This window comes from Polypterus senegalus, chromosome 4 (genome assembly GCF_016835505.1).
Source record: "Polypterus senegalus isolate Bchr_013 chromosome 4, ASM1683550v1, whole genome shotgun sequence".
NCBI classification, from domain to species: domain Eukaryota; kingdom Metazoa; phylum Chordata; class Cladistia; order Polypteriformes; family Polypteridae; genus Polypterus; species Polypterus senegalus.
The window spans coordinates 124716356-124742964 of record NC_053157.1 but is presented as its reverse complement, the minus strand read 5'-3'; the positions used below and the strand labels follow the sequence as shown (position 1 = coordinate 124742964).

Here is a 26609-nt window from a genome sequence, read left to right as displayed (position 1 = left end):
GGTTCAAATTCCACAATTGTTATTGTCCATTGTCAGTGCAAGGAAGATTTAAAGTTGTGTTTGACTAATGGGTTTTTTCTCCATGTATTCTGATTTTCCTCCAGCAACCCTAAAGAAGTGCAGTTAGGCTAACTGGAAACTCTAAATTGCATTTGTTTCAGCTTTGGGGTATGTGTGAGTGAGAGAGTTGGCCCTGCAATGAACTGGTGCTCCATCCAGGACAAGTTTGTGTCTTGTGTTTAATGCTGCCAGGATAGGCTGTGGTACCTTATGACTTGGAATTGGATTAAACAAGTTTGAGAATGTAATGTTTTAAATAATCAATTATAACATATATATATATATGATTTTATGCCAGACAAATTAGGTTGGACACACATTAAAATGGAGATAATTTCATTCATATTAATATATAATTATGTCAAAAGAAGTTTATTAACATTGCATTTGAGATATTGCCAGTTGGCTATTATAAAAAGAAAAACAAAAACTGTAGAATTCTTTGAGGAACTAAACCTTTGGAGCATCAACAAGGGGGCACATAAGCTCCCCAAGACCTGACACAACAGACACAGGCACAATTCCAGCACACACAAGTCTTTTATTTTTAGTGGGAAACACTTTCCTTTTTTGGTTTCCCACCAGTCCAGCACAGTGCACAGTCCAACACAACAATCAACACAATGTGTCTTCCCTTCTGCCTCCACTCCTCCTGGCAAGCTTCGTCCTCTTTTTCCCATCTCTGGCTCCTGGAATGAAGGTAGGAGGCCCTTTTAAGCTGCATCTGGGAGTGCTCCAGGTGGCTCATTAGAGAGGACTGGAATCACTCCCAGATGTGGTGAGAGCCCAAAGTAAGGCACTGTAACTCCCCCTGGAGTCTACTACAGAAACTAACAGGGCTGTGCCAGATTCCAAATCCCAAGAGCCCTGCGTGGATCCAAGGTGCCACTGCAACCCAGGGGGGCTGCCATGTAGCGCTCCGGGGGAGGCAGTGCCCTGTGTATATCTGCTCCCCCAGTCCTTCCATTACTATGACCTCCCAGCTGGGTAAGGATTCAGCCATCCGTCACTATAAATATATATATATATATATATATATATATATATATATATATATATATATATATATATATATATATATATATATATATATATATATTGTAGATATGGCGGCCATGTACCCGCCAATACCCCCAAGCCGCCAGGTGGAGCCCTCCTTGCAGCATGGAGGTCCCCAGAAGACCAGCAGGGCATTATGGACCATGTAGTTTTATGCACCGCCCTGCTGGATGCCATGGGGCCACGAGAGGGAGCTGCAGGGAGGACCAAGAGTTCTTCATGCCCTATGACCGGAAGTTCGTCATAGGAAGAGCGGCAGGCTTCGGGGTGAGAAAAACATTATTTACCCTGACCCGGAAGGAATAAGGACTTGTGGACTGTTGGGAAGGAACACCTCCGGGTCAGGGAATATAAAAGGACTGTGGGAGCTCCCAGACGAGGAGGTGAGTTGGGAGGCAGGGTGGCTAAGCGTCTGGGAGTGGAGGATTTGTTATTGGTTATTGTTTATTGGAGTATTTGGGTGTAGAGGGTGCTTTGTGCACTTTATTATAAAATAAATATAATTATTGGACTTTTACCTAGTGTCTGACGTGGTGTCTGAGGGTGCAAGGGTGCGAGAAGCATCTTATTCTGTTACAATATATATATATATAAATATATATATATATATATATATATATATATATATATATATATATATATATATACTAATAAAAGGCAAAGCCCTCACTCACTCACTCATCATTAATTCTCCAACTTCCCATGTGGGTGGAAGGCTGAAATTTGGCAGGTTCATTCCTTACAGCTTCCTTACAAAAGTTGGGCAGGTTTTATATCGAAATTCTACGCGTAATGGTCATAACTGGAAGCTGTTTTCTCCATTTACTGTAATGGAGATGAGCTTGAACGCCGTGGGGGGGAGTTTCGTGTGACATCATCACGCCTCCCGTAATCACGCAGTACATAGAAAACCAGGAAGACCTCCAAAAGCGCTGAAGAAAACATGCATTATATAATTGAGAAGGCAGCGAAACAATAAGAAGCGGCGAGTGACATATACAACCATATTCATGAGTTCTGCTACTTGAAACAAAGCACGATGTAAACCTACACTTTAAATTAAGTTCATAGACAGGCTGCCGCTGGCGTTTGTAATTTAGTGCCTGCCCATATAAGGCCGTCCGTCAGCGGCAATCCAATAGCAAACTGCCACTAAATATTCACGGGTGAAGGACTGTGCTTATGGAGAGGAAGATGAGATGGTCAGGGTGGTGTTTGACACAAACTCAGCAAACTGCGAGAGAAAGTTTTAAGTGCCAGGACTAAGGTAACATTAAATACAGCCATGGACATAGCACGAGATGGCACCAGCACAGCTGGGAACCTTCGATGCATGTACACCGAGCGGCTCACGTGAACTGGACGCAGTGCACAGATAAAAAGCAACAGTTCCAAAGAGCTGAACAAAACCGAATTACACAATTGAAAAGGCAGCAAAAATATGAAGCGTCTGATAAGCATATTCATAAATCCAGCTACTGCGGAAACAAAGCACACGGTGGAAAAAGTCAATGTCCCGCTAAAGGAAGACAGTGTAAAAAAACCCGTGCATGCAGTGTGTCAGGTCTCAGATAAAGAAGAAGACGAGCTGTTTATTGATGCAGTAAGAAACGAATCGATGAAAGAAACCTGTCATCTTTACAGCGATTGACAAACACGGAATGTAACTTGAACACAACACATCCTACAAATACGAACCTGATTGAAAGAAATAATGATAATCAAATCCTTGATGACAGCAACACTCAGTAACACTCACAAAACAAATACTGTATATTGACAGTCATGTTACGTTATTTTTAAAATGTTCCCTTTTCTTTTCTAGCTTTTTAACACACTACTTCTCGCTGCGATGCGGGTATATATATATGTATATATATATTCCGATCTACATACTCGAATAATGGATACTTTATTCGCCATCAATGATTGTTTTGGTAAAGCCATACTCAGTGTATTCATTAGATGAACGGTAAAAAGTAAGAGCGAGGGAGGATGCTGTAGTGCGTCAACTCTATCTGAATTGCGATCACATTTCAAAAATATATCTTTTCAAGTTCTATTTAGTCCATATTTGTCAAACTCAAGGGCCACAGGCCACATCCGCCCGTGTAATTATATCCGCCCGAGATCATTTTATATACTGTATTATTGTTATTAATGGCCCAGGTATATGAAGCGCTGGTAACACAATAAACTACAGATCCCATAATGCAGCGCTTCAGCTGCCTTGCTAACACTTACGCGTTAATCAAGTCTAGCTTATGATGCTGCAAGTTATTGCGAAGCTAGCTCACGATGCTGAGAGAAAAGTTGATTCTGAAAATAGAGCCTTTAAAACCGATGGGAGGCTGAGTATATGTTTACTGAACCCGTGTGTCTCATTTGTGGAGCTAATGTGGCTGTAATTACAGAATTTAATCTAAGACGGCACTATGAGACAAAACATCAGGGTAACCTGAATGCAATGCAGAAGATACAGAAAGCAGAATAATTAAATAAGAATCTGACACTTCAGCGGACGTGCACAATCACAAAGTGATTTCAAGTGAAGCTGCTTTTATGGGAGACACAAATGCACCAGTGCAACTTGCCCCACTTTCCCTGTTGCCAAGTAATGTTAAACCAAGTCGTCACTACGGTGTTCCCAAATACGCACTTTGCTGATAAACTGAGCGCACTGAGTTTGCACGGCGCTTTGGTGACTTTGAAGAACAAAAAGTCCGTCTACATGCGGCTCGAACCTTGTGCATGTTTGGTAGCACATATCTGTGTGAGAAGCTCTTCTCAGTGATAAAGACTAACAAAACAGCACACAGGAGTCGCCTCACTGATGAGCACCTGCAATCCATCCTGAGAATCTCCACAACACAGAACCTCACACCAAACAGAAACGAACCTGTGGCCAAAAAAAGATGCCAGGCGTCCAGCTCTAAAATGACATATGAGCAAAGACAACTGAATGATTTGATTTGTTATTGCTGAAAGGAACACATTTTATTTATATTTCCAGGTTTTGTTATGCAGCATGTTCATATTTGAATTTGTATAATTTTGAAAGGATATATTTTTATGGAGAGCAAAATCTTTTGGGATATTTAAAATCTAAGTTTATTTTTATATATAAAATTACATAAGAGTAAAGAAATTTGAATGTTTGTTCTTTTAATGTTTACTTTATTTCTAACTTAATAATTTAGACAGGATATATTTTTATGGAGAGCAAAATATTATAAGTTGTTTAAGGTTTGAGTTGATTTATTCAGGAATAATATTCCTGTCTGTTTTTACCATTCCTACCAAAGATATTTCTGTCGACTAAATAAAAATTCCTTCTATTTAAAATTTAAATAGAACTTGAACAAATATAGTTCATAATATCCACGCAGACTTGCACGTAAGAGCGGAGTTATCCGTTTTAACAAGCAGCGTATTGCACTGATCTGAAATAGCTGTGTGTGTATATATGTAGATATGTATGTATAAGTATATATATGTTTATATATGTGTGTGTGTATGTATATATATATATATATGTATTTGTGTGTATAAATGTGTGTGTATGTATGTATGTGTGTATGTATATGTACAGTATGTGTATGTAGATATATATATGTATGTATATATGTGTATATGTATAGATATGTATATATATGTTTATGTGTGTGTGTGTAAATATATATATGACAACAACACTCATCACTCACAACAGTGACAAAACAATTACATTGACAATCATGTTATGTTATTTTCAAAATGTTTCCTTTTCTTTTTCATTGCTTCTTTAACACACTACTTCACCGCAAGCTGGTATTTTCTAGTATATATATATATATATATATATATATATATATATAGTCACGCACAAGCGCATAGGAGCCGCTTAAAGACCCAATGGGCACCATGGCATATCGTACCAGGGACAATGACGAGGTACTAACCTTTCTTTCTTTATTTCCTTTAGAAAGAACGAAGCACCACTGCTGTTGATTTCACCCAGACTCGCTAAGAGAAACAAGCCACTTCTGGGTTCCTTCCTTCCCTCTGGTCCCCTTCTGATGACATCATTACTCCCATCTACCATCACGGGTCCTTCCCAGCATTCCATCTTCCGGTCCCACCCCAAAAATTGTCCACCTGTCACTTCCACCATTTTCTGTTGTAACTTGATGAAAAACACTGACCAGAATACTTTACAGCATACTGGGTCAGAAACCCCAAATCTTTACGATTGTTGTTTTCTTTTTATTACAGTGGCGTAGTCGGTAGGATACAAGCCCGAAGAATGTCTTTATGACTGTTGTGTTCTTTTCATTACTATATATATATATATATATATATATATATATATATATATATATATATATATAGTAATATATAGTAGTAGTATATAGTAATATATATATACAGGTAAAATTCCGTTACAATGAATTTCCAGGGACCTAAAAAAAATTTTGTTGTAATGAGATTCTGTATTTGTAGCTATAGTACTTTCTTTAACTTGCGTCCAGGCGTCTGCAATCATTTCAATAGCTTCTTTCATGTTAATTTTAATCTTCTGTCTACAAGTTATGCTGATGAAAATTTTTCTCAGCAATTCCTTGTGATAATCCACTTTCAGGGTGTGAATGATGCCCAAATCCAATGGCTGAAGCACTGCTGTGCAATTCAGTGGGAGGAATTCAATGCGAACATTAACTAAATGCGGAAGCATGTTGTGGGCAGCACAGTTATCAATCAGAAGCAGAATCATCCTTTTCTTCTTTTTTATATTGTGAGGTTTCAGAAATCTTTTGGGATCCCAAATAGGAACATCACACTGAAATGCATCCCGAAGCATGATTGCCGCATCTGTGTAAGATTGTTTGTCCGTTGCCGGGGCAGGGCAACAGCAGGCTTACAGCGCTGTAGTGAGGCACCACAGAAGTGAATCCTAAAAGATCGGGTTCACGCTATAAGTCCCTGTCTTACACCCCAAAACACGAGGCTGAGTCTCAGTACTTTAGCAAAACCAGCTTTATTCAGCTAGAAACAGGAACAGTATGGTTATTTATTGTAGCGAGATCTGCCACTCTCCTATACACAGACACAGTAGTCAGATAGGGTCATGGCCTGGTTAATGGCCAAGTAAACCTATTCCCTGTATTTACAATGTTCCTTGCATCATCTATCGAGTTTGCTTTAGCAGAGAGATGCAGCTGAGCTGTAAGCCTGCTGTTGTCAAGGAAACATATAAACAGTCTTCCACAGATGCAGTGATCGCATTTTGGGGCATTCTTCAGTGTGTTGTCCAGTTGTGGGAGGTCCCAAGAGTGTTTAGAAACCTCACATTTTTTGAATGAGTGCCGCATTAATAGGAATGTTTTTTGAATGACCAACACTGAACCACATAAAAAGTGCTTTTTTGACGTCTTCAAATGCAGCAGTAAGCATACATTTGCAACCCGAGATTTTTTTTCTTTTTTTTGCTCAGTCTATTAAGAAAGTTGACAGTTTCGATGGCAAAATTCCAAATTCACTGACGTCTTTTTTCTTTTTGCCGCAATTGAGATCTGCAAAAATGTAAAGTTTTTTTTCTAATATGAACTGTTATCGTTTTTTCATGTCTGCCATTTCTATAGTAGGGTGACAATGAGTTAAATTCCAATGGGTGTTTTTCAAATGTTGACGAGCAATAAGCAAAAAAGTTTCACTGAAAACCACCGACAACAAAAACAGCAATAAAAAACAGAACAAGGAAAGTTCAAAGAAATAATTTTTTTTTTTACAATGTTTCTGTTTGGGGATCGTTGGCCAAATGTGCACAACTGAGCTGTGACCACAGATCTAACTGCTCTGTGGATAATTCATTCAAGCATTTCAAGGTCCCTTCATTGTAATGAAAGTATCTGCTGAATGTACTTCATAGTAATGAGATTTCTATAGACTTGTGTCATATGGGGAAACTGTCGGGACCATAAAAATACTTCGTTGTAATGAAAATTTGTTGTAAAGATATTCGTTGTAACAGAATTTTACCTGTATATATATATATATATATATATATATATAGAGGTACACACACACACCTTTATATATACATACAGTTAGGTCCTTAAGTATTTGGAAAGTGACACAATTTTCATCATATATACGCCACTACAATGGATTTTAAATGAAGAAATAATTACATCATTGAAGTGTAGGCTTTCAGCATTAATTCAACTGCTGAGCCATTTAAGAATGACAGCCATTTTTATACATGGCCCCGCCATTTTCAGGGGCTCAAAAGTATTTGGACAATTGTTTGTTCTATAACCAGGTGTGGGCAGTTCCCTCATTATTTCATTAACTATTAAGCAGACTGAAGGTCTGGAGTTGATTCCAGGTGTGGAATTTGCATTTGGAAGCTGTCATAGTGAACACTCAATATGTGGTCCAAAGAGCTGTCCATGCAAGTAAACACACGCCGTCATTAGGCTGTGAAAACAAAGCACACCCTTTAGAGAGATAGCAGAAACATCAGGAGTATCAACTGATAACATTCAGCCAAACCAAGAACTCAATGATTTAGGCCTATCATTGCCAAAGTCTACAATCAAGAGGAGACTTCATGAAAGTAAATACAGAGAGTTTACCACCAGGTGCAAACCATTGGTAATCCTCAAGCATCTGTCTTTCAGATTAGACTTTGCCAGAAAATATTTTTTAAAGACCAGTCCAGTTTTTGAATATAAATATTCAAATCAATATATATCAGAATGATGGATAGAGAAGAGTATGGAGAAGAGAAAGAACACCTCACAATCTGTAGCATACTACATCATCTGTGAAACATGATGGAGGTTGTGTTATGGCAAGGGCTTTCGTGACTGCCAATGTGCGTGGATCACTGGTGTATATGGATGATCACATGACTGCTGGCAAAAGTTGCAGGATGATTCCTGAAGTGTACAGAGCTATACTGCCTGCTCAGATTCAGATAAATGCTGCAAAACTGATAGGTCAGCGCTTCACAGTACAGATGGAAAATGGGACAAAACATACTGTGACAGTAAACCAAGTGCTTTTCAAGGTAAAGAAGTGGAATATTCTTCAGTGATCAAGTCCCTCAACTGCCCTCAGCCCAACTGGACAATAGTGGGACCATGTACAAAAATAGCAGTCTTTTCTAAATGGCTTATACAATGCTTTTGTTAAATGCCTTAAACACTTCAATCACATCTTGACTGCTTCATTTCAAATTGATTGTGGGAGCACATAGAACCAAAATTATGAAAATTGTATCACTGTCCAAATACTTATAGACCCGTGTATGTATAATGTGAAGGAAACTGGGCCATCAGCGAACCTCAAGCCTCCAACACAAACACACAAAGAGTCCCGGGTTCAAATAAAGGTGTGTTTATTGAACACAAGACACAATACCTCCACAAAGTAATAAAAAAGCACGGGTTTCTCTCTCCACAATTCTTTTCTCAATATTCTCTCACCACCGCACTGCCTTCCTCCAGTTGAGTGTTGCCATACATTCTCCCAAGCTCCAACCTGCCTGGAAAAGGGAATGCGGTCACTTTTGTTATGGGCCCAGGAGTACTTCCGGTGGCATCTATAATGTATAAATATACATAGTGTACATATATAGTATACCCACAAAATACGTGGGGGTTACGGTCCTAGAGCACCCACGAATTGTGAAAAACCGCGACTTTTGGATGTGGTTTATCAAATGCCTTTTAAATGCCTATTTTTATAGTTTAAACCCTAAATACAGTATGCTCCCAAAGCACTTTAATTCTGTTGCAAACTCAGCTTAATACATTAATACGTTACCTGAAAAATTACCTTAATACATTACCTAAAAACAGAATGTAAAGGTAAACGCATATACTGTACAGTACTGTACTGCTATGTCTCCAGCAGTGCTCGAACGTAAAATACCAATGTTGCCACTATATGTACTGTAATTCATGCAAGCGCGTTTTCTTTGGTATAAGTACTGTAGAGTAAATACATAATTTCATTTAATTAAAATACAGTAAAATGTATGGGTACTCACCAATAATGAAAGATATTGATGATGAAGATGAAGTAGCTGTGCAGTACAATGCAGAGGATTTAAAACTCCTCGGGTGGCGCCCATTCTTGAGGCACTTCAGGAGGAGTTGTATCTTTAGACGGGTCTTCTTCTGGTGGGGTTTCATGCTGGCTTTTCTTTATAGGTTTCAGGAACATTGTGATGGGAAGTTGCTGTGGTTGTTTCTTCATGGTGGCGAGGAGCGTTTTATATGTCTGAATGGCAGCATCGATGCCATTATTAACTGTGAGAGCCTGAACCATATAGGGATCCCATGCTTCAATCATCCCTTGCAAATCGCTTCTGAAAACGGTCAAACCATCCCTTACTGGCTTGAAAATCTTCAGGCTCCGGTGCTGTTGATGGTCCTCGTTGCGGTTCTTTGGTACCTTCGTCATTGTCTCCTGTAGCAAACTGATGATACAACTTCCATGCTTTCTCATGGATGATGTTACAGTGCAAGGGGATGTTTTTCTTCCTGCAGTCGGTGATCCACAATGCCAAGGCAGATTCCATCCTGACAATATTTTTATTCCTTACGGTCGTAACCTTTTTGGCACTATCACAGAAAGTTACAGATACGGTACTCCGGATCGCTGCCTCATTCTTCTTTATGTAGCGTACAGTGCTTTCATTAATGCCATACTGTAGTGGCGCAATTCCAGTAGTTCAACCTTCTCCTGGAGTGTTTTAAACTTCTTCTGGCGCTTAGGCTCAGAGCCAGAATCCTTAGAAGGTGCAGGGCGTTTCAGCGACATCTTGTGCGTTTAAGAATAACAAAATGAAAACAATAACAAAATGGAAAACATGAGGACACTCAGCTGGAGACTCGTCACAGGGCAGCAGTCAATCAGCAGCTAGGAGAAATGAATAACGCTCTCGGATTGGCTACTTTCACCATCCCAAACCGCGTTTCCCTCAGTGGTGGTAAGCCCACTCAGCTGGAGACGTGTCACAGGGCAGCAATCAGTCACCAGTAAGGAGAAATGAATAACACTCTCGGATTGGCTACTTTCACCATCCCAAACCGCGTTTCCCTCAGTGGTTGCTTCCTGTTCTCTCTACAGCATCATATTGCCACAAAAAAAGCCATAAAAAATTGCGGAGGATATTTGCGCTTTCCACTAACAATTAATAGTTAGGTTCGAAGGAAAAATCAGCAAATGACTGAGTCCGCGAACCCTGAACCGCGAATTAGTGGGGGTCTACTGTATAATATATATATATATATATATATATATATATATATATATATATATATATATATATATATATATATATATATATATATATATATATATATATATATATACTGTATGTAGGTATTAATCCACAAGGGGAGTGAAAATGAATTGCATATCTTAAAATAGTTTTTTTTTTAATTCCTAAACATTTGACAGCCTACCAGCTGTACACGTGAAACAAACATCTAAAACACTTGCAAAACTCATATAAGAACATCGCAACACTCTCAGAAGGAAGGACCCACAATCTCTGATATACGCACATATAAGTTCAACAGGACACACATTTAACACTAGAATTACCACCTTAAATCGCTTCTCACCTCTCCATCAGCATCTTTTGTCCTTTAAATGTGTTGATAAGCAGCAAGCAGTCTGCTATCACATCCCCCACCGGCACACAGTTTTCTCAGCTCAAGTCTGTTTACCTGTGTGTCAGTTGCTTGGAGTTGTATAGAGTGAGAAGTCAAGCAAAATCACACCTTTTATAAATACAATATCGTTATTTGGAACACATGCATTTCATGTGTGTTCCGTGTGTACAACGATCTATGTAAACACATCGTTAAAAAAGAAAAGTTTTTCATGTTTTAGTAATAATTGACAAAATGTATTGTCAAAATTTATAATGCGTGAAGCCTGAAGTCCAAATATCAAAAAAACACTTTCACAAAAGGTACAAACATAACAAAACAAGTGCGCTTTTATTCAAAAATATAACTGCAGAAAAACAACACGCATTAGGGTGTGACATTGACATGCATTTACTACGACTGCTTTGATGGTGCAATGGTATCAGCTGTTGACTGGTAATCAAAACTTCATGGGTTTGATCCCCGATGAGTCTGTTTTGAGAAGTCAGCTGCTTTTATTCTTACTATTTTAGAATAAAAACATACATTTGATTTCAGTCTCTAACAGCTGATGTAAATGTATGATACTTGTAAAGATTAGCTTTGCTTTTTTTTTATTTAGTTTCATTCTCTCAGTCATGTTCACGATCCTACCCTACCCCCCATCTGACACTGCTGTTTTTACATAAAGACACGCTATAGTTCTGCACTCTAAAATAGTAAGAATAAAAGCAGCTGACTTCTCAAAATGGACTCATCGAGGATCAAACCCGTGAAATTTTGATTACCAGTCAACTGTTGATACCATTGTGCCACCAAAGCAGTCGTAGTAAATGCATGTCAATGTCACACCCTAATGCGTGTTGTTTTTCTGCAGTTATATTTTTGAATATATGGTAAGCGCACTTGTTCTGTTATATTTGTACCTTTTGTGAAAGTATTTATTTGATATTTGGACTGGCTTCACACATTATACACTTAATGTCTACATTTTGTCAATTAATACTAAAACATGAGAAACATTTCTTTTTTAACGATGTGTTTACATAGATCGCTGTACACACGGAACACACACGAAATGCATGTGTTCCAAATAATGATATTGTATTTATAAAAGGTGTGATTTTTGCTTGACTTCTCACTCTATACAACTCCAAGCAACTGACATGTAGGTAATCAGACCTGAGCTGAGAAACGTGTGCACTGGTAGGGGATGTGATAGCAGGCTGTTTGCTGCTTATCAAAACATTTAAAGGACAAAAGATGCTGATGGAAAGGTGAGAAGCAATTTAAGTTGGGACGGATCTACGAGTTTTCTCGTAGGCTCTGGTCATTCTAATGTTAACTAGGACACTGTGCAAGTAAAATTCAGGACTAATGCTAAAAGTGCCAGAGAGCTGGCTGAATCATGGCTTTCAAATGAAAATGCCATTAACAGACATTTGGACAGGAACCCAGCATATGCAGGCTTAAAAAGAATGATACAAAAAAGACTTTATGAACAACACCCTCTGAACCGCACCTTATTGATCCACCCCCACAACACCACCCCCTTATTTGCTATATATTGCCTTTGATTCCTGTATGTCTAATCATTTCCCTTTGATGATGATACCAGGTAGGTTGTCGAAAGCTTAGTAATACAAAAATATTTAAAGATATGTAATTTTCTCCCTTTGTGGATTACTAGCTATAAATATGCAAACAGTATCACAGAGCTTCACTTCCATATATCTCATCCTGGCCAGGATGGAAAATAATCTCTTGCCTGGATTGGATGCCTTAATGGAAGGACCACTGGAATGGAGACCACACCCAGCTGGAACACCTTCTAATCTTCATTCGAGTTGGGACTGGTCTAGAATCGATGGACTGGCTAAGTGTGGATTCCGGTAACAGACCATACCCCCAAACGTGAGATGGCAGTGTTCCTTAAGGCTGATCCCACCTTCAGGGTGGCATGGTAATCGGAGTGAGAATGTGCAGTCCTGTTGGAGTCCTTGGATACCTCCAGAAGGCACCATTGGGGGAAGGCAATACTGGTTTCCAAGTGAACCAGAAGGTCCCCCAAACAGCAATATGATTACACCAGAAGCAGTCCTGGGTTTTGATTGAAAAGAAGCCTTCTGCTGCTCAGATTTGAGAGTTAGAGTTGGGAGACAGCAGGTGACACTCTTGGAGGAAGGAAGGAAAGAAGGAAGGAAGGAGGGGGAAGAATTTGACTGAACTGTGTATTGCTGGTGATTTGGTTTAATAAATGTCTTTTATTAAACCCAAAATTGTGCTGGGCATTTCTGCTCAGTGGCATCCCCTTGAAGGATGGATGTATAGATAGATAGATAGATAGATAGATAGATAGATAGATAGATAGATAGATAGATAGATAGATAGATAGATAGATAGATAGATAGATAGATAGATAGATAGATAGATAGATAGATAGATAGATAGATAGATAGATAGATAGATAGATAGATAGATAGCATTTCTAGGTATTCTGGTAAAAGGGAAATCAGTCAAGTCCAGCAAAGTAAAACTTTATAAATCAGGCATCTAGGTGTTCTTATTGTTGTAAGTACATCATAGACACCTAACTCTTTAATTTTCCGTATTGTTTACATTCATTAAATGCATATAGTTAATATTTTGTTTAAAACAAATGCCCTTTTGCCACACAAGAGTGCTGTCTCTGTTTGTATTGGATCTTGCTGTGGACAAAGATGCATGGGGTTAAAAAAAAGTATTAAAATAACAGGCATTGAATGAAAAAACAATACCAGTGAAAGTTGGTAGACACTAGGAAAAGGACATAACACAAATAACTGATTTAACTATTTATTAAAGAAATGGCCACAGAATAATCTCAGCTCAATGTTTAAAAGCATACTGTATTTCTGTATCAGGATAGCTGCAATGGTGCATTATGTTTGCATAGCAACATTTACTCAAAAATTCCTGGAAATGATCTCAAGTGATCACGTAGACTTTTTATTTTTGTATCTTTCTAACAAGGAAACTGCTTGTTCTTCAGATTATGTCGTTCTATCTACAGACAGTTACCTAGTAACAGTCATTAATACTTTTTAGTGAGAATTATTGTGACATTACATTTCATTCTCTGAACAATATTTACCTTTCCTTCCAATACGTGCATGTTCATTTTCAAATATGTCTAAAAATGAAAAGAAAACATGTTAGTCATCTACTCTGTGCAAGCTCTTATATATGAATTGCACAAATAAGCACACAGAAATTAAACAAATATTTTATTTGTAACAATCTAATATAAAAAGTATAGAAGGTTTCCATTCACCTAGGTTTACTAACATGATAAAGTCATTTTTGAACTAATAAATATAGTGTATTAATAACTTAAGGTCCTTTATTTTAGAAAATTAAGTGCTGTAAAATTAAGATGGGTTGTGTGTCCTTGTAAACCATGGCTTGTGAATCAATCAATCGACTGATCAAGATTTACAGTACAGTGTGTTTCATGATGTCTGTCGTCATAGAGTGAAAACAGCAAGGAACAATGTGATGCAGTAAAATGCATATTTAGTTGAAAACACAGTAACACAAAACACCTTCACATTTAAAACAGGAATATTAGGCAGACTTCACTAATGCTACAACACAACCAGAGTTAAGTACATTACTTGTAATTTTGAATTAAGAGTGAGTAATGCGAAGCTTAGCTTAAATTAAACAATGTCTGTGAAATATCATCTGGAAAGCACAATAATTTTAAACATCAAGTATTATAAAAGGTAAACTAACACTTTGTAATTGAATTAATGAGCACACATACTTTAAAAGAGTTTTCACAGAGAAATAATAAATAGTTTGAGTCTCAAAACAAATTTACTAACCTTGAGGCACTTGAGAAGACTCTTCAATCCCTAACTGTCCATAGCCCAAACTTAATTCTGAAAAAAACTCTCTCTACAAAACAAAGTAGTACATTTAGTGTGTGTATATTATAAACACAGCAAATCATTACATAATTAAGATTAAAAGTCACTATCTATTCATCTATTGCTCACCAAGTGACAAACAACAAATAACACATTTTGCTTTGTCATTACATATTTAACAAAATTATCCAGCACACAAATGCCAAGTGTACAAATGTCAGATGTTGTTTTGATTTAAGATGGTAGTTACATCCCGGCGCTTCTAATCGAGGGTTAAGTGATCAGGAGGTGCTACCATCTTCATTTACAGTACAAGCAGAACTGTTGGAAGTTTCACTTAGAACATTCTGGTGTTAGCATCATGCCAAGTCAAAAGACACCTGCAATGATCTCAGTGGCGCAATTGCTGATGCTGAGTAGTTTGAAAAGGATTATAAGGCCATTTCCAAATTAATTTGAAATCCATTATTTTACAGTGAGAAGAATAATAAAGGCAATTGTTCTTCTCAGCTGTGGCATGCCAGAATTACAGGGTGTGCTTACTTTTAACTGCATTCAGAGTAACATTTACAGTATGTTATCATAGAAGTGTATAATATTAGTATACTGCATTTTTAAAAGCGATTAAAGCTAGGGCTCTGCAACAGTTAGTTAACAAAATTATAAAACTATAAATGCTTTGAAAAAAAGAGTCATGCCACCTTTCACGATTAACTTGTAAATAATAAGTATCTTGAGGATTTCTTTCGTTCTTTTTTTTTTATGAAGGGGTATTTCTTTTGTCCTGTGTTTACATTGTTTCCAATGAAACATCACCTGGCAGTGCCATATACTTTTAGGTTTATTGTCTTAAAAATCATTAAAGACTTGTCCTTTATAATCCTAAACTATGGCTGAAAAAAAAGGTTTAGAATCTTTACTGCATGTATGTGAAATGAATGAGTACAGTTAAAAAAAAATGGATTACTGTGTTTTTCTGTGTTTAATTAACATGCCTGCAGCTCACTTTCTTATGAGTTACCAATCAGATTGTTTAATCTAAGGATTTAACAATATGCTATGATAACTACATTTTTATATAAAACATAAATTGAATGCATATCTAAAAGAAAAAACATTTACACATACTGGATTTTTAAACATGAATTTGGCATTTTTGATATGTTCTTTGCAAAGAAAGTAAAAACCTGATTATCCAAAAATTAAGAGCCATATCACAGTGTTAACCATTGAAAAACAGTGCCAGAAAAAGTACTGGCGGAAAATTTAATTAGAACCGGACTAGAAAACTCAGAAGGAATTAGTATTCAAAGTATCTCCTAAACCTCAATTGATGTTCCCTCTTCTAACGACAAAGTCCTGGAAGCACTGGTTTGGATCAGGACCACCTCTGTGGCTGAGGAAACTGAAACAACTAAAAGGGCTCTGTGTGTGTTTGCTTTATTTTAATGTTGTGTGGAAGGCAGAGGGGATGGGATCCCTGGGGTTGTAATCTTTAATTTGAACTGAAGGATCTCAGTTCTTAGCCTCCCTGGAAAAGCTTGTTCTTAACAACTTGAAAGGGTAGCTGAACCACAAACCAATGATCTGTAGATTTTATCCTGGTCATGGAAGAGTGGAGGGATATTGTACAGATATCTCAGGGGTCATGGGTGTTTTCCAATTCTCTACATGAGTTCTGTTTACTTAGAAAGGGCTTACTGTATGATTATGTACCACATGTTATCCTTGTGGAGGGCACAACAAGTATTTGGGCTTCTTGGGCTGCATTTGCAGAGCAGGAGTTGTGTCTGTGTATGTGGCTTTTAAATCATGTCATTTTTATGTGGGCATTGGACTGTGCTGATGTATGCCTCAACTCCTCCATGTTCATTATTTTCATGGACAAGATATTAAGGTGCAGCCATGTCTGGATAAAGCTTAGTTTGGGAATGTTAGGTTTACATTTTTGCTGTATGAAGTAAAAAAACATTTTCTGGGCCTCAACAGACTTTGACTTCTAGTCTGGGCCAGTACATGGGGCGAGGAACTTTGGTAAAAGTAGTATGTTTTGCGTAACAGTATTTTTTTTTCTTTTTTTATCATTGCAAAATAAAAAAGCTGAGTTAAGTGCAAACCTTAAGAATTACATACACATCCATTGCCTTATTTATATACTACCCTTAAAAACTGTGAAATGTTTTTATTTTAAAAGTTTCAAATGTTGCATGAAGCAGTTTACAACTCCTTATCTCACTTTGGAGAATTTGGGAATTAAAATAGTGGATGCTTATTCTGAAGTTACATGTCACCACATGGCATTCATTTTCTTAATGGCATTCTTTTTCCTGATTTTCCACTATCACATTGTGTATTATGCTTATATTATTTTGTAAAATTGTGAATTTCTGATTAAGATACCAGTCACATGCACAAAGTCTTTTAAAAGTCTCATAAGCTTGCACCATGTGTGTTTAGTTAAAAAGGGCATTTTAGCTTGCAGGACAGTGTTTGAAACTGCCAGGTTACCTAGAGAAGCAGGCAGCAGCAGCGATATAGCCAAGTCTGTTTTGTATTGTTTTATTGTGTGTTTTATTGTTTTAGACCTAATCTTTTTTTTTATTGTTTCTCAATTTTTTTTCCAAATATGCCATAACGACACACAAAAAAAATCTTTTTATTGTATGTCCTGCTGTAGATTCTAATTCACTGACTCAAATGCTGTCTCCTTTCTCACAGTCTCTTTGATAATTGTTGCCGCTGCTCTTCTTTTTTTTTTTTTTATTAATTTTAATTACAAGCAAATAACAATCCATACAATCAAATCAGACTTAACAAAACCAAAATTCAACCCCTACCCAAAAGAAAAAGAGGAGAAACAGCCAACAGAGCAAATCAACAAGGAAGGAAGAGTATCCTTTTCCCCGATATAGAAGAGAGAGAGAGAGAGGGTTGGAAGCATGCACTGATACAGCACATTGCCGCACCCACCACACAATGAACCACTTCAGGATCCCAAATTAGGATCATAGCACATCCCATTCTGAAATGTTATTGATTAGATCCTGCCATATTTTATGGAAAAGTTTTGAACAGATCCTCTGAGTATTAATCTGATTTTTTTTCCAATTTCAGATTGTATAGGACATCAGTTACCCACTGACTTAAAAGTGGTAGGTTGGGATTCTTCCAGTTGAGCAAGACAAGTCTACATGGTAGTAGTTAGGTGAAGGCAATTACGATTTGTTTGTCCTTCTCCAGTTTAAGCCCATCTGGATGTAAACCAAACACAGTTGTTAATGGGTTAGGTGTGATTGTGAGAGCAAGGCTGTCTGAAAGGCATTCAAAGATTTTTGTCCAAAACAATGTCAATTTGGTGCACGCCCCCCAAAATACGTAGGTTGAATCTTGCCCTGGAAACATTTTGGATGGTTTTAATCAAGGTAAATGCACACAACAGAAGATTTCAAGTTGAATAATTGAGTGCTTTGCGCATATGGAGCTAGAGTATATTCTATGCATTGCTGCCTTCCACTCCTTTTGTGAAATGTTAAATGAAAGATCCTTTCCCCATTGTGCTCTGGGATCTTTGAAAGGAAGGGACTTTAAAATGTTTTTATAAAATGTGGAGATGTTATTTGAGTCTTCAAGACTGATTATATATTTCTTCTGGAATAGAAATAAGTGGAAGGTAAGGAAAATTGGGCAGGTTCCATTTACCAAAGTTTCAAGCTTGAAAGTAGTGGAAAAGTTGTGTTGTTGAGAAGTTAAATTTAAATCTTAATTCGTTGCAGGATGCAAATATGATGTACAAGTCTCTAAATGTTTTAATCCCAGACATTTTCCAAGTATTAAATACTGTTTATGTTTCAGAGGGTGAAAAAATGTGGTTGAGGTGCAACAGATAAGAGCTTCTCTGTGTTAAAGTGCTCCACACATTGGATCCACATACTGAGTGAATGAAGAGCAATTGGGTTATTAGTGTATTGTAGTGTATTGATGGTAGTTTGTATTTACTGGAGCACAGAGCAGGGAATATAAAAAAGTACAACATTTCAGTTCCATTGTAGTCTTGTATATGTTCATCAGTTTGTGTCAAGGTCCAAGTTTTTATGGCCTGTATATTTGCCGATCAGTAATAAAGCTGAAAGTTAGGTAGTGCCATGCCACCTTCTGCTTTAGGGCATTATAGAGTCACGGTTTGGATGCATGGATGTTTGGAATTCCAAATAAATGAGGTTATGATTGAATCTAATTTTTTAAATAATGATTTGTTAATGTATATGGAGATGTTCTGAAATAGAAAAAGAAGCTGGGGAAGGATGTTCATCTTAACAGTTTTGATTCTTCCTGCTAATGTAAGATGGAGGGTGGACCATCTATTCACATCTTGTCCCTTTGCAACCAAAACTAGTCCTTACTTATTAAGTGAGAGTCTCCTGTAATATACTATCTTGGCATTTAAACCTGTTAAGTGAGTGAATACTTTTATTACAGCTCACAAGCTTCACCGTTTGGTCATAAAAACATTGCTTCTGAATTTTTGTTGACATTTAGTAGTCTTAAATTAAGGTCATACATTTTTACATATGATAGCTTTGACCTAGATTTCATATTATTGCCAGGTGTTACAGCTATAAAGCCTATTTTTGTGCAGCTGCTCTTCAAGGTTGTCTGCTAGGTTGTTGTCCTGGCTTCTTTTTATGTCTCATTCACCCTGGCCTTGCTCCCCACTCAGCCGCAGTATGGACCTCATCTTTGTGGTTTCCTCCAAGGGTCTGCATTCACCATTACTTATTTATTGTTTGTTTATTTATTTTTTTTGTCATCTGCTTCAAGGATGCATTATATTGCAACATGTATTTTGTGAGATTTACTGTATTGCCTCTTGCTTAGTATAAATAATGTAGAGGGTGGGTTTAGGGCAGAAAATATGTGCCTTGCCTCAGATGGATTTTTTAAACGGGCTGGCCCTTACCAAAAAAAAACATGCAGCTGCTGCAATTTTGTGGTAAAGCAAAAGGTAATTCTTTGTACAAACCCTTCAGTTTAATAGATAGTCTACACTGCCATCCTTATATATAGACAGAAGCATAGAACATAACAATGAAATTGCATTTACAAAAGGCCAAAATGAGGTTCCTGTGCTAAACTTGGACTCTGGGACAGAGTGAGGAACTCGGTAATTTGGGAGGACTTCCGAATAGAAATCTCTGCTTTACCAAATTGAAAGAATCCCATGGAAATAGTTTGGACGTGTAGTTAGGATGGGTTTACCAGTCATAGCCCACTCAAAAAAGACCCAGAGGCTGACCCACAACGTGTTGGAGAGATTATGTTGTTTGAGAGGCCTGGGTGAACCTGTGAGATTTCTAATAAGAGCAGGAAGAAATTGATGCTGAGAGGATAGTCTTGTCTTGTCTTTTTAAAACTAGTTAGATCTACTTCAAGTTATTGTCATATGTACATACAATAACATGATAATGTGTTAAATATGTCTTGAATATTTTTACTAACAATCATTTAATTTGAGGATAGTTTTGAAAAACACAACATGATTTGAACTAGTTGAATGAAAGGCTATATACAGTAAACAACAAACAAATAAGCTATAGACATTAATGTTTTCGATGAAAATGAAATCAATTTGAACAAAGATAAAAAAAAAACAACAACTTACAAGCTCAGATAGGTCTTTAACTCTTAATGGGACCTGAATTAATCCCCAGTGACTACTAGCTGAAGGTTGATCACTGTTGTCAAAATTAGGATTTCTCAGATTTATTAATACCTGAAAATGTTAGATGTTAGAAATATTTAGTGACAATTATGATACCCTGAATGAAGAACACACTTTTTAAAATAATTAAGACTTGCCCAGGTTTTTATTAAAAAACAAAGCATCAAAATCGACTGGAACCCAATAAAAAGGTCATTTTACATTCATTTTCCAAAATCATAACCACGTCACAGTCATAAGGAGTCTAAGTCTGTCCACTTCAGAGTGTTTGAGAAATTTATTTGAAAAACGGACTTACTAGAGCAACTTCAAACCATGATGTAAATCTGTATGAAATGTTTAGGAACGTTAACAGATACAGATATACACTGCCAAATTCCTAATATTCAGAATGTGTATTTCATCCTGATAAAACGATCTTAAGTTATAAACAGACTGAAAACAATCTAGAATTTAATGTTTGTAGATCCTTAATGCAATTTTCATGATCCCCTTAACTTTACAACAACATAGAACAAAATAGTTAAACCATAACTCTAGTATGTTTTATTTTTAATGTGTAGATTCTTCCTACATATTTAATCCAGTAGACCCCCTTGGAATTTCCTTTATTTGTTTGTCAAGTCAAGGACCCACAATGTTATAGCATTCTTTGCATTAACAAATCTTCTGCATTGCAAAAGAATAAAGTTTGACATTGCACAAAAGAAAGGACTAGAAGAATTTTAATTGTACCTTTAAAAAGAGTAACTGTATAGGTGGACCATGCCCAAGCGATATGGAGACTGACAGTATAATCTAAAACACCAAGCAAACCTGTAAATAAGGGCAACAGAACCTACAGGGCGTGACCCAAAAGTTTTTAGACAAGTTGTTTTAAAATAGTGCTGTGTGGTACATCTAGAGGCAGACACTGTAACGACATAGTACTATGCTTCATGTAACATTTAATTCATCAAGAGTTTGTCCCTGAAGGGCAGAAAGTAAATGCAGAATTCTACATGGGCGTTTTGGATCAGCTACTGAAGAGAATTCAGAATTCCAGTCCAGTGAGTGGTTTATTCTTCACAATAGCATGCCATCTCATTACACTGGCGAACAGAAATGTTGCTATTCTTCACTACCCACCTTACTCACCAGATCTTGCACCTGCCAACTACCTTCCCATAAAAAAGTTAAAATTTCCCTTAAAAGGGTGGCATATTTAAACAGTGGAAGAAATTCAGAGTGCAGTGACAAGGGAGCTTAACAACATTTCAAAAACTACCTTTCAGGGGATGAAGAAGTTGAAGGAATGTGCAAACAAGTGTATTGATCAAGGAAGAATGTATTTTGAAGAATAAAAATAAATAATGTCCATATAAGAAGTCATCTGTGTTTTATAACATTTGCCTAAATCCTTTTGGGTCTCACCTTGTATTATATAAAGTAGAAGAGTTCCTTGATGTTCCTTAATATTCTAAGTGCCATGTTTTGAAAAGCTAGGTTAAATAAATCACCATCAGCTTTAATTCTTTTGCAAACATAAATAATCTACATGTCAAACGGAGACCTCAGTATTGAGATATACATTAGACTTCATTTAAAGAGATACTTAACTACTGCTCCCTACTGAGCTGGAATGATTTGAATCACAGACTGATCTTGATCATGAAAACAAAAATGGTGGCAGGATTTAAAGTTGACATGTACACAAATCAGAAGAGCACTTTTAAGATCAAACAAAAACTACTTCATTTTTTAACATACAATTTAAAAAAGACAAAGATCAGTAACTACAATTAGCTCATGACATGTCTCCTTCTATATTACTGTTATGTGTCTACTTGAAATTACTTGATAGCCAGCAACTGCTTAGTCTGAAAGTCAGAGCATGGTGGCAGTGTAGACAGCAGTGACTTTTTTCCATTTTACTATTTTTAAAAGGAATACCAATCTTGGAACGACTTAGAGCATAGAAAACTATATAATATGATCCAATGTCTACCCTAGAAATGACAACATATATACCATTATTCAATATCAGTACTGTTTAATTTCTTACATGTAGCAGATAACATTTTCCACAGCATTGTCTTTTCATGCTATTTTATTAGATTTTTTTCAGGATGGCCTAGTTTCCTCCCATACCCAACACAGTCATGCTGTTGTAGTATAAGCCCACAATGAGTAAATATTGGTGTTTGCATGAGTGTGCCCTGTGATGGACTAAAGTCAGTTCTAGTGTTGGTTTCTGCTTTGCATCTGATGTTATCATGACAAGTGTTGGTCCCTATGAACCTGCAAAGAAAGAAGCAACATTAGCTATATTACATATAATCAAATATAAAACAGCTTTTACACAACCTACCTCCAAAAAATCCTTAGGGGCATAAACAGGTCTGAAGTGACTTAAATCTATAAAATACAAAAATATTTATATACTGTATGTATAAATAATGAAAAGTTTCACATGGTTGCCATGTCTAACTACACTCAATATACTGTGTCTCATTTTAATGCTAATACACATCATATAATAACTATGTTTAAAATAATTAATGATTTCCTGTATACATCTTCCTAAAATATGAATTCCTTCTTTAGACAGTTTAGTGCAAGCTCTAACAAGAATATTTGGTTGAAGGCTTTACAGTATGTGAGCAATGTCCAGTAAAAATACATCCAATTGATCTGTTTTAAATGTATAACATTTGTAATTGTGTGTGTTGTGTACAGAATATATATAGAATATCACACTCTTCTAATGCTAAACACAACAGGCTAAAAGAAGTCCGAGATCATAACATATGTTTAAAATATAGTTTGTGCCTTCTCAGGTTGAAGTGTACAAAGCTGTTACAACTTTGAGCATCACAGTTTTTAAAACCTTTATCTACTAATTATACTCTTCATTGTGTATATAATTAAATGTAGTAATTGGTACATTGTACTCACAATGTACTGCCTGCTTGGGAAACAATTATAGTTTGTTCTGTTATATATAAAAATTGTATTAGCATTACTCTCCATATAAACGTATTACACTACAACAAAAGGACATTACACATATTTCCATAAGTTTTACATTGGATTGGATTGAGTAGAAATTATTATTCATTCCAAACTTGAGTATATTTATAAAGTAATATAATGTAATGTAACGTAATCTGATAAACATCACATAGTATAGTTACAAAAATGAGAATAGCATACCAGGCTCATCAGTTCCCATCTCATTCCACTTAGTTAGGAGCTCTTTTTGTTCATTTATAGGCCTCTGAGAGGAACACAAAAATCAGGTAAATAAGTCTAGAAGCTTTCAAGCAGAAAAATGAAATCATATCATGATGTGCTCTTTAGTGAAAATTTCATTACAATTATCGCATTCTGCAAATATACTATAATTGCTCTATATTTATGTCTAATTAGGATTATATTTGTTCATATATCAAAAAAGACAAGAAAAACATTTAAAGATCTCTTAAAAATACATTACGGGCTGCATCAGGAGTATTATCAAGTTAATCTTGTTTTTCCTTACTAAAAGGGGTGTTTATACAGGCAAAATTAGTATACTGTAGATATCTTAGTCTGGTAGCTCATGTTTACAATAATAGTTTGCCCAAAAACTGAAAGGCATGTCCCTTTTCAAATTCATTTCTCTTTATTTTGAATGATGTGTTGACATTTTACAAATAAAGTTAAACAAAATGCAAAATAATATTCAATTAAAACACAACACTAATGTGCACAGAAATGGCATATACTCATATAATAAGAATAATAACCAATCCAAAGGAATATCATGACAGTAAATGCAACAAGGCACAAAAACATACAAGTCATAGTGTTGCAGGCTGTACTGTACAGCACTTGCGCACACACAGACATAATAAAGCAGATAGCTATAGTACATTCACTGGACTGTGTGCAAACATTTAGGGGTTCAAGTGCCAGATAAATCTTATGAATGTGAGCCCGTCAATGTCATTAAAATCAATGATACCATCTTGTGGGAAATTCCAATAATTACTGAAAGAACCATTTTAGCTAATTGTCCTGACATCATACTGCATGATTAAAAAAAAACAGAAAACCATCCTGTTGACTGACATAGCCGTTCCAGATATTTTGAACATCTTGCTAAAAGAACCTAAAAACTCAGTAAATACAGTATACTGTATCTCCCTGGAAACTGACATCAGCAAGATGTGCAACTATCAAACAAGAGTTGTGCCAGTTATAGTAGAAACATTAGGTACACAGAAAAAAGGACTTCACTGGAACCTAAAGATGCTCCCGGGCTATCGATCAGCTAACGAGGAGCAGAAGATTGCACTAATGGGCACAAAATTCTTCGTAATGTGCTTGAGTAAATCACTTTGATCTCGTGTTGAGATCAGGACTTATCAGCAAATCATCAAAAGGTGAGAAGACATAAAAGTTAACATAATAATAATAATACACATAAATAGTAATGTGTTTAAGTTTAAAAACATAAAGAGTGAATGCCATAACATTGTTAATCCTCAGATTGTGAGGAGACAGAGGCTATCATGGAATATACTGTATTACAATACAAGCTAAAAAAAAGCAAGGACAGGGCACAAGTCCATTGCAGGGCTCACTTGTACACCCCACCACTCAGGGCCTATTTGAAACCAGTTTGGCCAGTTGAGAATGTGGGAGGAAAACTCATACAGACAAGAAGGAAATTTGTTAACTCTACACACAAAACAATCAGCCATGAGATTTGAAGTCAGGTCACTTAACTTATGACGTAGCAGCACTACCCACAGGGCCACCATACTATTCCAAAATAATGAATACATTAATCACATTTTTAATATCTATTTTTAATAGTATTTGTAAACAATTAATAATTAATAGTTTAAATATAAAAAAAAGTGCTTTTAACATTAACAAAATAAGTAAAACATACCTTTCGGGCTAAAGGAATGCTGAGTTCTGTGCACATACTGTTTAGACTTTTAAGAATTCGCTTTTCCCAACTAGCCTAGAAGAATACACAGTAAATACTGTATGTTAAAATATCAGTAATAATTTTAGAAAATAATGTTAGAAATAAGATACTACTTTCCTTTTTTGAACTTTGTTCATTCAGTATACGAGGGACATTCTATAATTTATCGACCTCAGTAGGAAAGAAAAGAGTTTTCAAAAAATGTTTGTTTTATTGTTCAATATAGTCCTCTTATAGCTCCATACACTTCATCCACTTTTCCTGCAATGACTTTAACCCCTTTGAAAAAAAATCTTCTGTTCAAACCAGGATGTCACAGCGGCCTTGATGTCTCCATCACTTGAAAACCGCTGTCCATGGAGAGATTTCTTCAAAACTCAGAACAGGAAATAATCTGAGGGAGAGAGGTCAGGACTGAAGGGTGGATAGTTCAGCTGCTGGAACCCACATTCTCAGATGGCAGCCTGTGATTGACGTAACGTGAACTGGCACATTGTCGTGAAGAAGCAGCACACCTGCTGTGAGTTTTCCTCGACTTTTCTCTTTGATTTCGATCATTGTGTTGGTGTAAATTTCCCCGGTTATGGTTGTCTTGTGTGGCATGAACTCCAGAAGCAAACGTCCTTCAATATCCCAGAAGACAGTTGCCATGACTTTGCCTGCAGATTTTTCTGTCTTGAACTTTTTTGGGGTGGGTGATGACTTGTGCTTCTATAGCATTGACTTCATTTTGGACTCAGAATCTCTGTGATAGACCCAAGTCTCATCTCCAGTCACCAATTGGTGAAAAAAATTCACCTGGGACCTCAAGTATAAACAGTGCATATGAACAAAAATGTTTTGTTCGCCCGTTTTTAAGCTCACATCTCGATGTATAAAAACTAAACTTGGTGTAAAGCTACGCACATTCTCATTGCAGCTCTCCCCCTTGCGAATGTACTGTACATTTCTGTTCGGTTTTGCAAACTGGCGGCACCCAGTGTCAACGCAGTGCATTTGTTCCTGTGTGGTTTTCCTTTCTCTTTTAGATTCACATTCATAACGCTGTATTTATCAAATACACTGAAATTTACAGCATTTCTATACTAATAAAAGGCAAAACCCTCACTGACTCACTCACTCACTGATCACTAATTCTCCAACTTCCCATGTAGGTTGCAGGCTGAAATTTGGCAGGCTCATTCCTGACAGCTTATTTACAAAAGTTGGGCAGGTTTCATTTCGAAATTCTACACGTA

The 26609-nt window shown here is 36.6% G+C and overlaps 1 protein-coding gene across 1 annotated transcript in view; it reads right to left on the bottom strand.

The window, feature by feature from the left end:
• Nucleotides 1-26609, bottom strand: part of tbc1d19 (TBC1 domain family, member 19) — a 203743-nt gene that overhangs the window by 99319 nt on the left and 77815 nt on the right. Inside the window, exons 5-10 of the mRNA XM_039751260.1 lie at nucleotides 25330-25404; nucleotides 23601-23664; nucleotides 22756-22802; nucleotides 20346-20456; nucleotides 14642-14714; nucleotides 13906-13944 (exon numbers count right to left, since the gene is read on the bottom strand). Coding sequence (XP_039607194.1) covers nucleotides 13906-13944; nucleotides 14642-14714; nucleotides 20346-20456; nucleotides 22756-22802; nucleotides 23601-23664; nucleotides 25330-25404 — 409 coding nt within the window. The remainder of the gene's footprint in view (nucleotides 1-13905; nucleotides 13945-14641; nucleotides 14715-20345; nucleotides 20457-22755; nucleotides 22803-23600; nucleotides 23665-25329; nucleotides 25405-26609) is intronic.